The following is a 15,528-nucleotide window of genomic DNA, read 5'->3' on the forward strand; positions in this document are numbered from 1 at the left end:
CTGCCTTTTTTCTTTTTTTCTCTAATGCATAGCTCCCCCATTGTGCGGCATCATCTTTTCATGTCGGCATAAGGCCGGCAGCTGACACTGGCATGCTGACGTTAACAGCCAGACTCTGATTGACTAGAAACGTACATTGCGGTGCATGGACTCGGCGGGTCTCTGTGGCGCAATACATTTCAGCTGAATCGGCATCCTCAAATGCACATGTAGCTGAAATAGTTCTGGTGCCAGTGGGCCCCCCTCCAGCACGGGCCTGGTCACGGTCACACCCTCTGTGACTGCTATCATTACGCCCTTGTTTTTTTATCTCAGCATTGGAGCTTGTAGAATTGCAAATGCAAATTTGCAAATTTTAAAAATTGTAAGTGAGGGCTTGTTCAGATGCGCGTATAATTGGTTCGTGTGCTGTCTGTATGTGCCACGGACCACACATGGGCCCATTTTTGCCAGTGTGCCAGTGCTCATGGCCGACTTATAATGCAGACTGAAGGTTTGCTTGAAAAAGAAAAAAAAACTCACAACATGCACAACTTGGATTCGTTTTATGGATTACAATAATGCATCCAATGTAAAGTGAGCTCCTGCACTTGTTTAAAAAGTGGATGAATGAGTACATGAAGGTGCACATAGAGCCAGTCATGTCCCAATTTGTGGTCATATTATGCCCATCTGAACTTGGCCTTCGAGTCAGTAAACATTTTCTAAATGACTAAATAATTATATTGATTGAAGGGAACCATTCATCAGCTTTGGATAGTGAGAAATCCACTTGCATGTGTGGAGAGAGGCAGAGGGGACCTGCCCACATACCGTAGTCTTCTCCCTGGGTTTGATTTTTTTTTTATTAGGCTATTTATTCTCGGAAAAAAAGACAGCATTTCAGAATGAAACATCGCTTTCTGTAATGAAGCCTAGCTTGATTTCATGCTGCACACATATGGGCAAGGATTGCTGATAATTTCCATTAAGTTATATACACTCACCGGCCACTTCATTAGGTACACCTGTCCAACTTCTTGTTAACACTTAATTTCTAAATCAGCCAATCACATGGCGGCAACTCATTGCATTTAGGCATGTAGACATGGTCAAGACAATCTCCTGCAGTTCAAACCGAGCATCAGTATGGGGAAGAAAGGTGATTTGAGTGCCTTTGAACGTGGCATGGTTGTTGGTGCCAGAAGGGCTGGTCTGAGTATTTCAGAAACTGCTGATCTACTGGGATTTTCACGCACAACCATCTCTAGGGTTTACAGAGAATGGTCCGAAAAAGAAAAAAAATCCAGTGAGCGGCAGTTCTGTGGGCGGAAATGCCTTGTTGATGCCAGAGGTCAGAGGAGAATGGGCAGACTGGTTCGAGCTGATAGAAAGGCAACAGTGACTCAAATCGCCACCCGTTACAACCAAGGTAGGCCTAAGAGCATCTCTGAACGCACAGTGCGTCGAACTTTGAGGCAGATGGGCTACAGCAGCAGAAGACCACACCGGGTACCACTCCTTTCAGCTAAGAACAGGAAACTGAGGCTACAATTTGTACAAGCTCATCGAAATTGGACAGTAGAAGATTGGAAAAACGTTGCTTGGTCTGATGAGTCTCGATTTCTGCTGCGACATTCGGATGGTAGGGTCAGAATTTGGCGTAAACAACATGAAAGCATGGATCCATCCTGCCTTGTATGGAGCATCTTTGGGATGTGCAGCCGACAAATCTGCGGCAACTGTGTGATGCCATCATGTCAATATGGACCAAAATCTCTGAGGAATGCTTCCAGCACCTTGTTGAATCTATGCCACGAAGAATTGAGGCAGTTCTGAAGGCAAAAGGGGGTCCAACCCGTTACTAGCATGGTGTACCTAATAAAGTGGCCGGTGAGTGTATGTAAACTCTAAAACAAAGTTAAAAGGTGCACATCTGCTTTGTGTTGGGTGTGTGTCTAAACAAGTTCATTTTGGGTTCACAATTTAATTACTATGCATCCGTCACCTGTCATTGCGTATGACTCAGCACACTTTACTTAGCTTGTTGCTCCTCTTATTCTAATCGTAGAACGAGTCTGTTAGCAATAAAGATGAAGATCAAGCGAATTCCCACGTAAGAAGTCCGACAACTAAGGTATGCATCCTTATCTTCTCCCTCCTGCATCTCATCTATATAAAGCACATACACATGTGATACAACCCTAAGGTGTGTAAGATTACACCTGTCCTGTTCACATGCTGCAGGGAGAGTTTCGTCTTTTTCCCACCATAATAGCAAACATGTTTCCTTCACCTTAGAGGGGTTTTCCAGGGCCGGACTGGCCATCGGGCAGTTCTGGCAAATGCCAGAAGGGCCGATGGCAGTAGTGGGCCGCTCGAGTGTGCCGCTGTCGGCACACTCCCCACGCTGTCGCGGCACACTCCCGGCCCCGCATTCAACTATACCGGCGTCATAGACACCGGTACAGTTGAATGCAATGATGGAGGAGAGAGCGTCCGCTGACGCCCCCTCTCCCATCATTCCCCGCTCTGCCTGCCGCTGACACTGCGGGTGCGCGATGACGTCATATCATCGCGCACCTGCTGTGTGACCGGGCGGGCAGACTGCATCTGCTGAGACCGGAGCAGCGCGGGGCACGAGGAGAGAGGTGAGTAGTGTGTTTGTTTTTGTTTTTTTATCAATGATTGATGACTGGATTGTGGAGCTGGGGGGGCTGCCTGCCTGCCTGCATGCATTACATTCTATGGGGCCTGCCTGCATGCATTACATTCTGTGGGGGCTGCCTGCCTGCATTACATTCTATGGGGGCTGCCTGCATGCATTATATCCTATGGGGGCTGCCTGCCTGCATTACATTCTATGGGGGCTGTGCTGCATTATATTGTATGGTGGCTGCCTGCATTACATTCTATGGGGGCTGGCTGCATTCCATTCCATGGGCCTGTGCTGCATTATATTCTATGGGGCTGGCTGCATTCCATTCCATGGGCCTGTGCTGCATTATATTCTATGGGGCTGGCTGCATTCCATTCTATGGGCCTGTGCTGCATTATATTCTATGGGGCTGTGCTGCATTACATTCTATGGGGCTGTGCTGCATTATATTCTATGGGGCAGTGCTGTATTACATTCTATGGGGCTGTGCTGCATTAAATTCTATGGGGCTGGCTGCATTACATTCTATGGGGGCTGTGCTGTATTACATTCTATGGGGACTGTGCTGCATTAAATTCTATGGGGCTGTTCTGTATTACATTCTATGGGGCTGTGCTGCATTACATTCTATGGGGGCTGTGCTGCATTACATTCTATGGGGGCTGTGCTGTATTACATTCTATGGGGGCTGTGCAGCATTACATTCTATGGGGCTGTGCTGTATTATAGTCTATGGGGGCTGGCTGTATTACATTCTATGGGGGCTGGCTGCATTACATTCTATGGGGACTGAGCTGTAATGCTGGATACAGCTGTAATTATATGTTATATAGTCGTGTTACACTCCCCTCACTTCTTGTAGCCTACAAGTGTACAAAGATATTATACAGTCACCATGTGACAAGTGGGCCTGTGTGACTTCAAATGCCAGGGCTGAATTTTAGTCCCAGTCCGGCCCTGGGGTTTTCCCACACTTTGTTTTATGACATGTCATCTAGAGTCAACTGCTGATTCAAAAAATGAGGTTGCCACCGGAAAAGTCAGCCCACATGCCTGCTTTGAAAATCAATGTAAGATACAGTAAAAACTGAATGCTCCCACATCCTCGACCACCTGAGAAAACACCTGGATTATAAATGACACATGTAAGACAGAGGGATATGTTAACGATTCTGCATTAGTGCCCATTAACCAAATATAGCAAGTTGCCCCTTGTATTCTGGTTACTACTTCTCCTGATCATGTGAGCATTTGATGATTTTTTTTACTTGTGTTTTTATCCCGTTATGTGTTTTTTGTCTCTTTTTGGTTTCTCATGTTTTAAATAGAGTTTTTTTATATATATATATATATATATATATATATATATATATATATATATATATATATATATATATATATATATATATATATCATGGTATTTTGCTTTGATAAAACTTTATTGATAAAGTTATGTGCAGATTACGTGTGTTTTTAGTGTATTTCCAAGAGGTAAATGGACTAATAACACATATATGTTTTTTGGCTGTGGATTTTCTTCATCTAATGGAAGTCTATGGTGAAAATACGCACATAAAACAGCATTCCTGCAAGAGAAATGGCGCCTGAGGTCAGATTGCGCTGAGTAAAAACTAAAGCACAATTGGAATGAAACTTTTATAAATCCCATCCATTTTGATGGAACTGTAAGATGCTACCATTTTTGCGCAGCGAAAATATGCAGCATCAAAAACTTACTATGGGAACTTCAAAGTATGTACACTAAGGAATCAGAACAGAAAAAGGTTTGCTAAGGGTGCAGTTCATATGATGGAAGCATCACTAATGATATCTCAATATCACATGACCCATTAGCACTCAAACAATTTATTAATGTATATTTTTCCATATCTATGCTTTGTCTGGCCCAATTTTTTGTTGTAGTATAATAGTTTTTTGGGGGATAGAAGTTTAAAATTACTGCCCCTATTGGACAAACAATCAGTAGATTTGGTTTCCAGTACCATCTGACGACACCCAATTATACACCTCTTCTCCTGTTATCATGCCGACCTTTTTAGAAAACACCAGTGATTGTCTTACCGCTGTCTCTAACATCATGTCCTCCCTCTATCTGAAACTGAACCTGTCAAAAACTGAACTCCTCGTGTTTTCTCCCTCTACTAACCTACCTTTGCCTGACATTGCCATCTCCGTGTGCGGTTCCACCATTACTCCAAAGCAACATGCCCGCTGCCTTGGGGTCATCCTTGATTCCGAGCTTTCATTCACCCCCCACATCCGATCACTGGCTCGCTCTTCTTATCTGCATCTCAAAAACATTTCTAGAAATCGCCCTTTTCTTACTTTCGACTCTGCAAAAACTCTTACTGTTTCACTTATTCATTCTCGTCTGGACTATTGTAACTCTCTACTAATCGGCCTCCCTCTTACCAAACTCTCCCCGCTCCAATCTGTCCTGAATGCTGCTGCCAGAATCATATTCCTCACCAACCGTTACACCGATGCCTCTACCTTGTGCCAGTCATTACACTGGCTACCCATCCACTCCAGAATCCAGTACAAAACTACTACCCTCATCCACAAAGAACTCCATGGCTCAGCACCACCCTACATCTCCTCTCTGATCTCAGTCTACCACCCTACCCGTGCCCTCCGCTCCGCTAATGACCTCAGGTTAGCATCCTCAATAATCAGAGCCTCCCACTCCCGTCTCCAAGACTTTACACATGCTGCGCCGATTCTTTGGAATGCACTACCTAGGTTAATACGATTAATCCCCAATCCCCACAGTTTTAAGCGTGCCCTAAAAACGCATTTGTTCAGACTGGCCTACCGCCTCAATGCATTAACCTAACTATCCCTGTGTGGCCCATTCAAAAAAAAAAAAAAAAAACATAATCAGGTTCCTCGCATCATGTTCTCATACACTTTATACAGTTAATAGCCTCTGTGTCTGTACTGCTACATACTTAGGCTGTTAACTGGTTCATGCAGCTTTACATGAACACCCGAGCCTTACACTATGGCTGGTCCAAATAACTAAAGCAATTGTTACCATCCACCTCTCGTGCCTCCCCTTTTCCTCATAGTTTGTAAGCTTGCGAGCAGGGCCCTCATTCCTACTGGTATCTATTTTGAACTGTGATTTCTGTTATGCTGTAATGTCTATTGTCTGTACAAGTCCCCTCTATAAGTTGTAAAGCGCTGCGGAATATGTTGGCGCTATATAAATAAAAATTATTATTATTATTATTTTAAAATTACAGTCCGTGAAAAATTCTCCCGCATCCTCTTTCCCTGCCATTAAACCGCAGTATGCTGTTGGCAGCTCTGTGGGTAAATCATTGGAATTATCCATGATAAATCTCATATGCCTGAAGGCTGTGCCTACCTCCCAAGCAGCAATGCAGGGTTTATCAGAGATTCAAGTGGAGCTATTTCAGCGCCAGTCCTTACTAATGATGAGATGAACTATTTTCACATGTGGAGCAGTTTGCTGTATACAAACACTATTGGTGGTGCTCACATTAGAAATAATTCATTGTCATCCAAAAAAAAGTGAAAAGCGGTGCTCCCCAAGTTCTGTAGTAAAATCCTTTACTCCATCAATGAAGCAAAGAACACGGTAGGCAGGGAGTGAGCGGGAGACTGTGAAGGCCGTTGGCTGTTTTGCAGCCATTAAATGTTTTTAATAAATGTTTGTATCGTCTGCACATATAAGATGTAGTGACAGATTTTACGTACCAACCTTTAAAAAGGAAGTGGTATCACATCAGACATGTGGAGATAATTTATGTCATCATTAGGGAGGACTGGTGCCGAATAGCTCCACTTGACTCTCTAGTAAATATACCCCCTTAGATATTGGTGTGGTGCGTCTGTTTCTTTTCTTCAGCAAACACTTTAAAGGGAAACTATAACAATTATTAATTACATACATTTCCGTTTTTCTATAAATATAGAAACAATTGTGTTTTGGTAGGGCTGTCTATGTAAAGGTTTAGGTGTCTCTCCTTTTAGGACTTGTCACAATAGTTACTCTATATTTATAGTAATACTGCTGTCAAAATTACATTTTTACCATAAGCCCTCATTCAGATATCTGTGGTTTTTCACATGCGCAAAAAAAATAGTGCGAATTTGATCAATTTTAATCACAGACAACACAATGATGGCATCTGTGTGCTGTCTGTGATTTTTGCCGATCTACACTTTTATTGGTAATTTTGATCCGTGACTTCGATCAAAAATGGACATTTCTCCATGATATTTTTGTGGACTCAAGGTTTTCAGAACAATACAGCCATGTGAAAACTACCATAGATTATAATGGGTACTTAATTGTTCTATCTGTGAAAAGAATAGAAAACATACATGATTCACAGATGTCTGGATGAGGTCTCAATGATCTGAAAAGAAAAAAATTGCACACTAGGATATTTAGAGGTAAATTTAAATCCTTAAACTGAAATGTAGAAGAATATGGTATATACCCTGAGCTTCACATTTAATGCCTGGGGAGATGGCGTATGCAATTATTAAAATTGGCATTTTCTGTTGCTTCCCTAGACTACTCCAAGGTTTTCTACCACACCTAGTCCAACTTCAAAGACCAACACAAATACTAATTCAGCTTCTGTTACTTCCAAGAAAAGTCCTGAGCCTGTACACAGTGTTCAAGTGGAGGAGCTTATGGAAGAAATCAGATCGCTTAAACTTATGATGGAGATACTTAAAAATAAGCACTTGTAAGTAACCACGCTGTATTTCTATCTTTCCTATATTGCTTGTATGTAACCACTGTTTTCATATTGGTTATTTTAAAAACAATTTTTTTTACATACAGTATATCAAAATTTTTCATGCACACATGTAATTATCGTAAGGGCTATTGTGAAATCTGGCAATTAGCAGCCCCTACAGAAGAACTACTAAGCCCAGGAGAAGAAACCCTGTGCCCCTGTGATCGAGTGGTGCTAGAGCTCAAGGTGGCCAGACTTTGCTGTGGTCGCTGTCAGATCTCCAGCGAAATCTGTGCAGTCGTGTGGAACATAGTGTCTTGCGCAGTTCAAGTGCCCAACTCCGAGACAACGTCAGTTAGGGATCAGAGGAGAGATCTTTCGACATGATCCTTAGTTGTCAGCGGTAGGAAGAGAGCTGAGGTACTTTCCTGTAAGCCTGAGGTGCTGTGGATGCCAAGGTCCAGGCTGAGAGAGGTTTTAGTGCATGTATAGTGCTATATGCAGCGGAGTGAGGGAGAGCTGCTACACATTACCAGAAAATAACTGGGTTCATCACACCATCAGGGGCCGTTGGATGAGTGTACTGAATAACTGTCGAGAGCTGTAATCATCATCAACTGCTCCAGTAAAAGCAGTTTTTCTTTCCTTTTGCGCCTGAGGTCTAGACATTGCTTATTGAGATGGGCTGATCCTACATCCCTTCAACAACTTCTCCTTTTTTATTCGGCTGAGGACAGCCCGCGAGACCACTGTGACAGTTGGCCGCCAGTACCCCCAGCTCGATAGAGGCCCGACCCAGACAATTATGTCTACATAGGCCTCCTCACACTCAAAACCACTGCAGGTGCCACTAGTTAAATTGGCTTAGGCATAGAATAAACTTTCCTGGTAGCTGATAGTACACAACACTCACCAGATGCCATGTCCACATGTTTAGCCCTATGGATGGCATATATAATTATAAGAGCTCCCTATGAATATGCCCAAAATATCAAAAGAACAGCATTCATCCAACTGAGGCCACAAGACATTTAGGTTAGCCTGTGCCAGGTAGGTACACATCCTTATTCTTTTTATTTTTGTAGAATATCAAATATACTACTATAATCCATATAAAAGATGTACACAGTAAGAAAAGCCACTCTTTACTTTCTGTGTATAATATGTACATTATACAAGTATAGCATGTCTTTGCAATCGAGACCGAGTGGCTGACTAAAATCTGAGAAAGGTTTGTGGGCTGAATCATCATTGTTTCATCTTTAACTGCTCCTTGATAAATCAGTAATAAATAATAATCAGCAGTATCTCAAACACTTAGTCTGTGTGAAAAAAACTCTCATCTAAACAGCCCTTTTGAATTACACTGGCCAGCATGCTTTCCAATTTTTACTCTGGAAATACATGTCTTTATAATATGCTCATCTGAAGGAGCCTTTTGGTGATGCTGACCCCAAAAATAACACGGCATCTTAGGTTCTGTTGCACATGACACCCACCTAGATATACTAAGAAATTTAATGGATCTACGTGCAGTAAATAGCTATTTTTTTGTATAGAATAGTTACAGCTTTGCAAATGCCAGTCATGCCACCCTAAATCTAGTAATAATTCTAAGTAAAATATAAATACACAGTAAGAATGATTTCTGTGAGTACCAAATGCTTGTAAACCTTTAGGTTTAGCAGATAAGAAGCTAAAATCTGGTGTTGTTAATCAGTAGAATGACAATCAGTTATGAGTGGGCAGAGTGCTGTTTTTTTTAACTAACAAGGATGTATCAAAGTCTTGTAAGAGGGTGGTGCTGTTATGGACAGTAAGGAACACGGTGTCACTTTAAGAGGCTGCACCCCCTTGTCTGGCGTGATGGAATGTTCTGCTTCTCCCCTGCAATAGTCAGTGTGATGAACTAGTCTGGCAGAGTGCAGGTGTGGAGCTGGAGCAGCGTGTGTGAGCTGAGGTTGCTGCAGAGAGGACTTTTTGTGCTGATAGCTGAAAAAGAGAAGAACTGTGTCCTGATATAGCTGCAAGAGAGCCACGAAGATACAGAGAAAGGGATTAACAGATTCCAGGAGCATCCCTAGGATCCAGAAGCAAGGAGAAGACCACGCTTCACAGAGCTGACAGAGAGCCATGCGCACCACCATATTAGACTGCTGGGGGCCCCCCTGGGACTGGATCTGATTCTCCAACATCACCGTGAGTTTGTTCCTGTTTGGTGCACCTGTTAGGGCCTAGTGTAGGCTTCAATAGTCAGTACACGGGAGCCATGTGGCCTGCCTAGTAAAGGCCAGGGAGGTTATACGTAGAGTAGCATCATCACCTGTTTATTGTTTACATTTGCGGGTTAAACATACTTTGAGTCTGTAATAGTTGGAGCACCGTGATATTTTAGGGGAAAGATAACGTTTATAACTCTTGTAAATTGTCTTTTGCCATTGTATACTCGTTTGCATCTTCCTCATTCACTTCATCCCTTGCCTTCCAATAAATCTACCCTTTGTTGTTTGCACCTCATCTTGTGTACAGTAGTCTTCCTGCACTGTGGTGGTCCCCCGGCCATCGCTTCAGTCTCATCTTCACAAGATATGTTTGTGGAAGTATACAAAGAAGATTTATAACGACCTCAAAAAAGAGTTGTTGATGCTCATCAGGCTGGAATGGGTTACAAAACCATCTCTAAGGAGTTTGGACTCCACCAATCTACAGATAGACAGATTGTGTAGCACTGGAGGAAATTCCAGAAGAAGAAGGGGTTAAATTGTCCATGAGGTTACAGAAGTTCCTAAGATAACCACAAAGCAATTAAAGGCCTCTCCTACATTAATATTTAATATTCATGAGTCCACCACCAGGAGGACACTGAACAATGGTGTGCATAGAAGGTTACTGCTATCCATAAAGAATATTGCTGCCTATATGCAGTTTGCTAAAGATCACCTGGACATGCCAAATGACTACTGGAACAATGTTTTGAGACAAACGAGACTAAAATAGAGCTTTTGGATTAAATGAGAAGCGTCATGTTTGGAGAAAGACAAACAATGCCTTACAGAATAAGAATCCCATACCATCTGTGAAACACGTTGACATAGGAAGCTTGCCATCACTGATCGACCAAGGAATTCCAAATTATTCCAGCGAATTCCAAAGGAAAATGTCAGGACATCTGTTCATGAACTGAATCACATGAGAACATGCATCATGCACATGTCACACAATTTGTTCTACAAAAGAATGGTTAAATAATAATAAAGTTAAAGTTTTGTAAAGGCCAAGTCAAAATCCTAACCTTAATCCTATAGAAATATTGTGGAAGGACCTGAAGCAAGAAGTTCATGGGAGAAATCCCACCAATATAATGTAAATGAAGCTGCTTTGAAGGAAGGAATTGGCAAGATGTCCATGTGCAACTCTAAATAACAATTGGCGGAAACATTTAGGTGCAGTTATTGCAACATAAGGAGGTCACACTAGGTACTGAATGTAAAGGTTCACATATTTTGGCCTCTCGCAGGCATATGATATTGGATAATTTTCCTAATTTAAAAAAATAACAAAGTGTAATATTTTTGAATTTTTTATCTTTTTTTATTTGATTCTCTGTCTTTAGGACTTGTGTGATAATCTGGTGCCGTTTGTGGTCAAATTTATGCAGAAATATAAAATTCTGAAAAGGTTCACAAATTTTTAAACAACACTGTACAGTGCTGGTTAAGAACTGTGTGACACTCAGTTTTACGAAGAATTGCTAAGGTTTTGCAATGTGGTTCTCAGCCATCCAACATTTACATGATATACACATGGAGAGTCAATGTGCTTCTTCAGTGAAAGCCGCATAGGTAAAAACTACAAAACAAGAAATTCTAAAATTATTAGATTTGCGCACAGGAAACCAGATGAAAACAATGTTGAATCCCTAAATAACGAAAAAACACACTAAATGAAATTTAAATAGAAGAAATATATGTTTACTCGGGATATATATTGAAGAGTTGTATAGTATACATAAGAGGAGGGTAGTAAAATATATAAAATATACACTATGGAGACAACAGTATCCTGTATGATTCGATTGCAATATGCCCAAAAAGCCAAGAAAATTTGATTGACGATGCTATGAGAATAGTAACATATAGCGCTAACCACCTGTGGAAAAATTGAGCAGTAAGGGTTAATGCACTGTGTGATCAAGTATCTGGTGGGTTATTGCAGCCACCTGAAATAGTAACATATAGTGCTAACCAAAAATGATCAGGAAGGGTTAACGCGCTGTGTGATCAAATGAGCATTAAGGGCAAAAATGAAAAAATGAGCAGTAAGGGTTAACGCGCTGTGTGATCAAATATCTGGTGGGTTATTGCAACCACCTGAAATGAAGCCTGCAAAGTTATTATACTGCGAGCCTGTAAGGTAAAAAATAGAACAATAAAGAAGTAACAAGCTGTACAGAGAAAAAAAAAAAATTAGGAGTCCGATTAGAGTCTATTAGAGAGGGTTTAACCTCTGATGTTAGGTGACTTTCCCGGTCCTTGATCCACAGTAGAAAGTCCTATGAAAGTCAAATCATGCATGCAATAATCGAATTTGGGTAGAAGATGCCCCGGTCGGTGGCAGAGCTTCTAGAGATTAAGGTGATGCGGCACGTGTTAGTACAGATTAACCGGGTTGGAAATCTGTAACACGCCGCTGTTACCTCTGTTGTTAGGCGACGCCGCTTCTTCTCTCCTAGGGGTGCGGATGGCAAAGAAATTCAGGCGGCTTATGAGAGCTCCGATCAGCCAGCTGCCGGTTACTGCCTCGCTGTGCTGCGTGCGATGGTCAGGGCAGGACCTGGCGTGACATCATCAACCACGTGGAGCCGCTGTGTGTTTGCCTGCTCGTCTGATACAGGTGCAACAGGGACCATTCAATTCCTACCCTAGGCTAGCTGCCTTCTATTATCTACCAAAGATTCACAAAAGCCTTATAAATCCACCAGGGCGACCCATTATATCTGGGATACAAAGTCTTACGTCCAATATGTCAAGGTTTGTGGATCTTCATTTACAGAAAGTGGTACCCTTGCTACCGGCAAATCTAAAAGATAACACTCACATACTAAATTTACTAGAAAAAATTGAATGGAAGGACCACTTTATAATGGGTACGCTCGACATCACTTCCCTATATACTGTAATTGAAAATGAAAAAGGCTGTAATTCGGCAGTATATTTTCTAGAGAAACTCACTCCTTTGCCCAGGGAACAAATAGAATTTTTGAAAGATTGCATGCAATTTATTTTAACTCATAACTTTTTTAGATTTGAGGAGCACTACTATGCCCAGCAGTGGGGTACAGCAATGGGGACCAGGTTCGCGCCCAGTTATGCAAACCTTTATGTGGGGTGATGGGAGGAAGGCTATATATACCCTGGGGGCACCCTACGCGCGAACCTGGTCCTCTGGCATCGATTTATAGACGATATCATTTTTATCTGGTCCGGGAGCCAGAAATCCTTAAGCCAATTTTTAACCGATATTAATAAAAATGAATTCTTTTGAAATTTTACTAGTAATGTCAGTAATAAAAAAAATTAATTTTTTAGATCTAAATATTTTTATTGAAAATAATCGTATACACACTTGTACCTATAACAAGACAACAGATGTCAACAGCTTCATCCAGATGGATAGCTGTCACTTACCAAATTGGCTAATACACATACCAAAAAGTCAATTTATGAGATTGCACTGGAATTGCTCAAATCCACAACAATTTGAAGCTGGAGCATTAACCTCAAAATTTTTACAAAAGGGCTATGATGTAAGTTCATTGAAGGCATCAAAAGACCATGCATGTTGCCAGTATACCACGCCAAGAGCTTCTGAAAGAAAAATCACTGGCAAAAAAACAGGAAACAACAGATTTTGTCCCAATTATAGTACAATACAATTCATACATAACATCTTCAGGAAATTAGTTAGTAAACATTGGGGGACCCTTAAGGATGATAAAATTTTGGGAGCCCTTATCCCTGAACACCCACGCTTTATTTTTAAAAAAGCACGTAATCTGGGTAATCTAATTGCACCTACGGTACAAAATCCTAAAGCCCATAAAACAGAAACATTTGTTTAAAGAACTTTAAAGGGCCACTGTCACCCCCTCCAGCCGTTATAAACTAAAAGAGCCACCTTGTGCAGCAGTAATGCTGCGGCCTAACAAGGTGGCTCTTTTAGTTTTTGCTTCTGTTATTCCCTCAATAAAGCGTTTTATAATTTTCCCTAAATACCTGTCTTTGTACCTGGAGGCAGGTCTGAAGCCTCCTCTGTGAAGCGCCCAACTGCCGTCACTCATCTCTTCTGGGGTGATGGTCGCCGCCCCCTGCGCGCTGTTCTTTTTAAATCCGGCGCCTGCGCTGTGCGTGCCTGCCTGGGGCAGGCGCAGTGATCATTGGCCGTCATAGCTCAGATGCAGGGTGCCTGACTGCACCTGTGCGGGCAGTGTGGCCACCCTGTTACTGAATCCCGCACTGTGTTATGCATTATGCACAGTGCGGGGCTGGGATTCCTGGGCATGCGCACTGCGCTTGTCAGACGCTCCCCCAGGTTCCCCGCCTTCCAGCGTCGGTCTGTGCAGGAATCTGCCCAGGTATCCCAGCCCGCACTGTACATAATGCATAACACAGTGCGGGGCGGGGATTCAGTAGCAGGGTGGCCGCACTGCCCGCACAGGCGCAGTCAGACATCCGGCATCTGACCTATGACAGCCAATGATCATTGCGCCTGCCCCAAGCAGGCACGCACAGCGCAGGCGCCGGATTTAAGAAGAACAGCATGCAGGGGGCGGCGACCATCGCCCCAGAAGAGATGAGTGACGGCAGTTGGGCGCTTCACAGAGGAGGCTTCAGACCTGTCTCCAGGTACAAAGACAGGTATTTAGGGAAAATTATGAAACGCTTTATTGAGGAAATAACAGAAGCAAAAACTAAAAGAGCCACCTTGTTAGGCTGCAGCATTACTGCTGCACATGGTGGCTCTTTTAGTTTATAACGGCTGGAGGGGGTGACAGTGGCCCTTTAAGAGGATTTTTTCCCTGTCGTAAGTGCACTATGTGTAAACAAACACATACCTGTAAAAAAGTGTAATAACAAAAGATGGAAAAAACTACACCATCAAGCACTTTATCACATGTACCACAGAGGGGGTCATTTACATTATACAATGTCCCTGTAATAAATTATATGTCGGCCGCACGAAACGCCCCCTGAAAGTGAGAACATTAAACAAAAATTCCTTGGTCATCCACTTTCTAAACACTTTGTGGAGCAACACAATAGTGATATACACTCCATGGCAATTACAGGTTTTGAAAAAGTGCCACCACCATGGAGAAATGGGAATTATATAGCAGCCATGTCCCGTGTGGAAACAAAGTGGATCTTTACTTTAGACATCATTATTCCTAAGGGACTAAATAGTGAAATTAAACTATTTGGTTTTTTGTAACAAAAAAAAAAGTGGAGGAGGGAGGAAGGAAGAGGGAAAGGAGAGGGGGAAAAAAAAAACGAAAAAAAACAAACTGATGATGACTTCCCCTTTAAAAGGACCATTAGTGCACACAGGACCATCCCTGATGAAAGAAAGCGTACTTTCCGAAACGCGTAAAAAATGGAATTGAATGGTCCCTGTTGCACCCTGTATCAGACGAGCAGGCAAACACACAGCGGCTCCACGTGGTTGATGACGTCACGCCAGGTCCTGCCCTGACCATCGCACGCAGCACAGCGAGGCAGTAACCGGCAGCTGGCTGATCGGAGCTCTCATAAGCCGCCTGAATTTCTTTGCCGCCCGCACCGCTAGGAGAGAAGAAGCGGCGTCGCCTAACAACAGAGGTAACAGCGGCGTGTTACAGATTTCCGACCCGGTTAATCTGTACTAACGCGCGCCGCATCACCTTAATCTCTAGACGCTCTGCCACCGGCCGGGGCATCTTCTACCCAAATTCGATTATTGCATGCATGATTTGACTTTCATAGGACTTTCTACTGTGGATCAAGGACCGGGAAAGTCACCTAACATCAGAGGTTAAACCCTCTCTAATAGACTCTAATCGGACTCCTATTATTTTTTTTTCTCTGTACCGCTTGTTATGGTACTTCT

General features: G+C 42.6%; 1 protein-coding gene across 2 annotated transcripts in view; it reads left to right on the top strand.

Annotated features, from left to right (window-relative positions):
• Positions 1 to 15,528, top strand: part of SH3D21 (SH3 domain containing 21) — a 188,467-nt gene that overhangs the window by 163,642 nt on the left and 9,297 nt on the right. Inside the window, exons 17-18 of one of the 2 annotated variants that reach the window (XM_077295856.1) lie at positions 2,049 to 2,116; positions 7,211 to 7,389. In XM_077295856.1, the coding sequence (XP_077151971.1) occupies positions 2,049 to 2,116; positions 7,211 to 7,389 (247 nt within the window). The remainder of the gene's footprint in view (positions 1 to 2,048; positions 2,117 to 7,210; positions 7,390 to 15,528) is intronic. The other variant, XM_077295855.1, reaches the window with a different exon arrangement.

This window comes from Ranitomeya variabilis, chromosome 3 (assembly GCF_051348905.1).
Source record: "Ranitomeya variabilis isolate aRanVar5 chromosome 3, aRanVar5.hap1, whole genome shotgun sequence".
Classification (NCBI taxonomy): Eukaryota; Metazoa; Chordata; class Amphibia; order Anura; family Dendrobatidae; genus Ranitomeya; species Ranitomeya variabilis.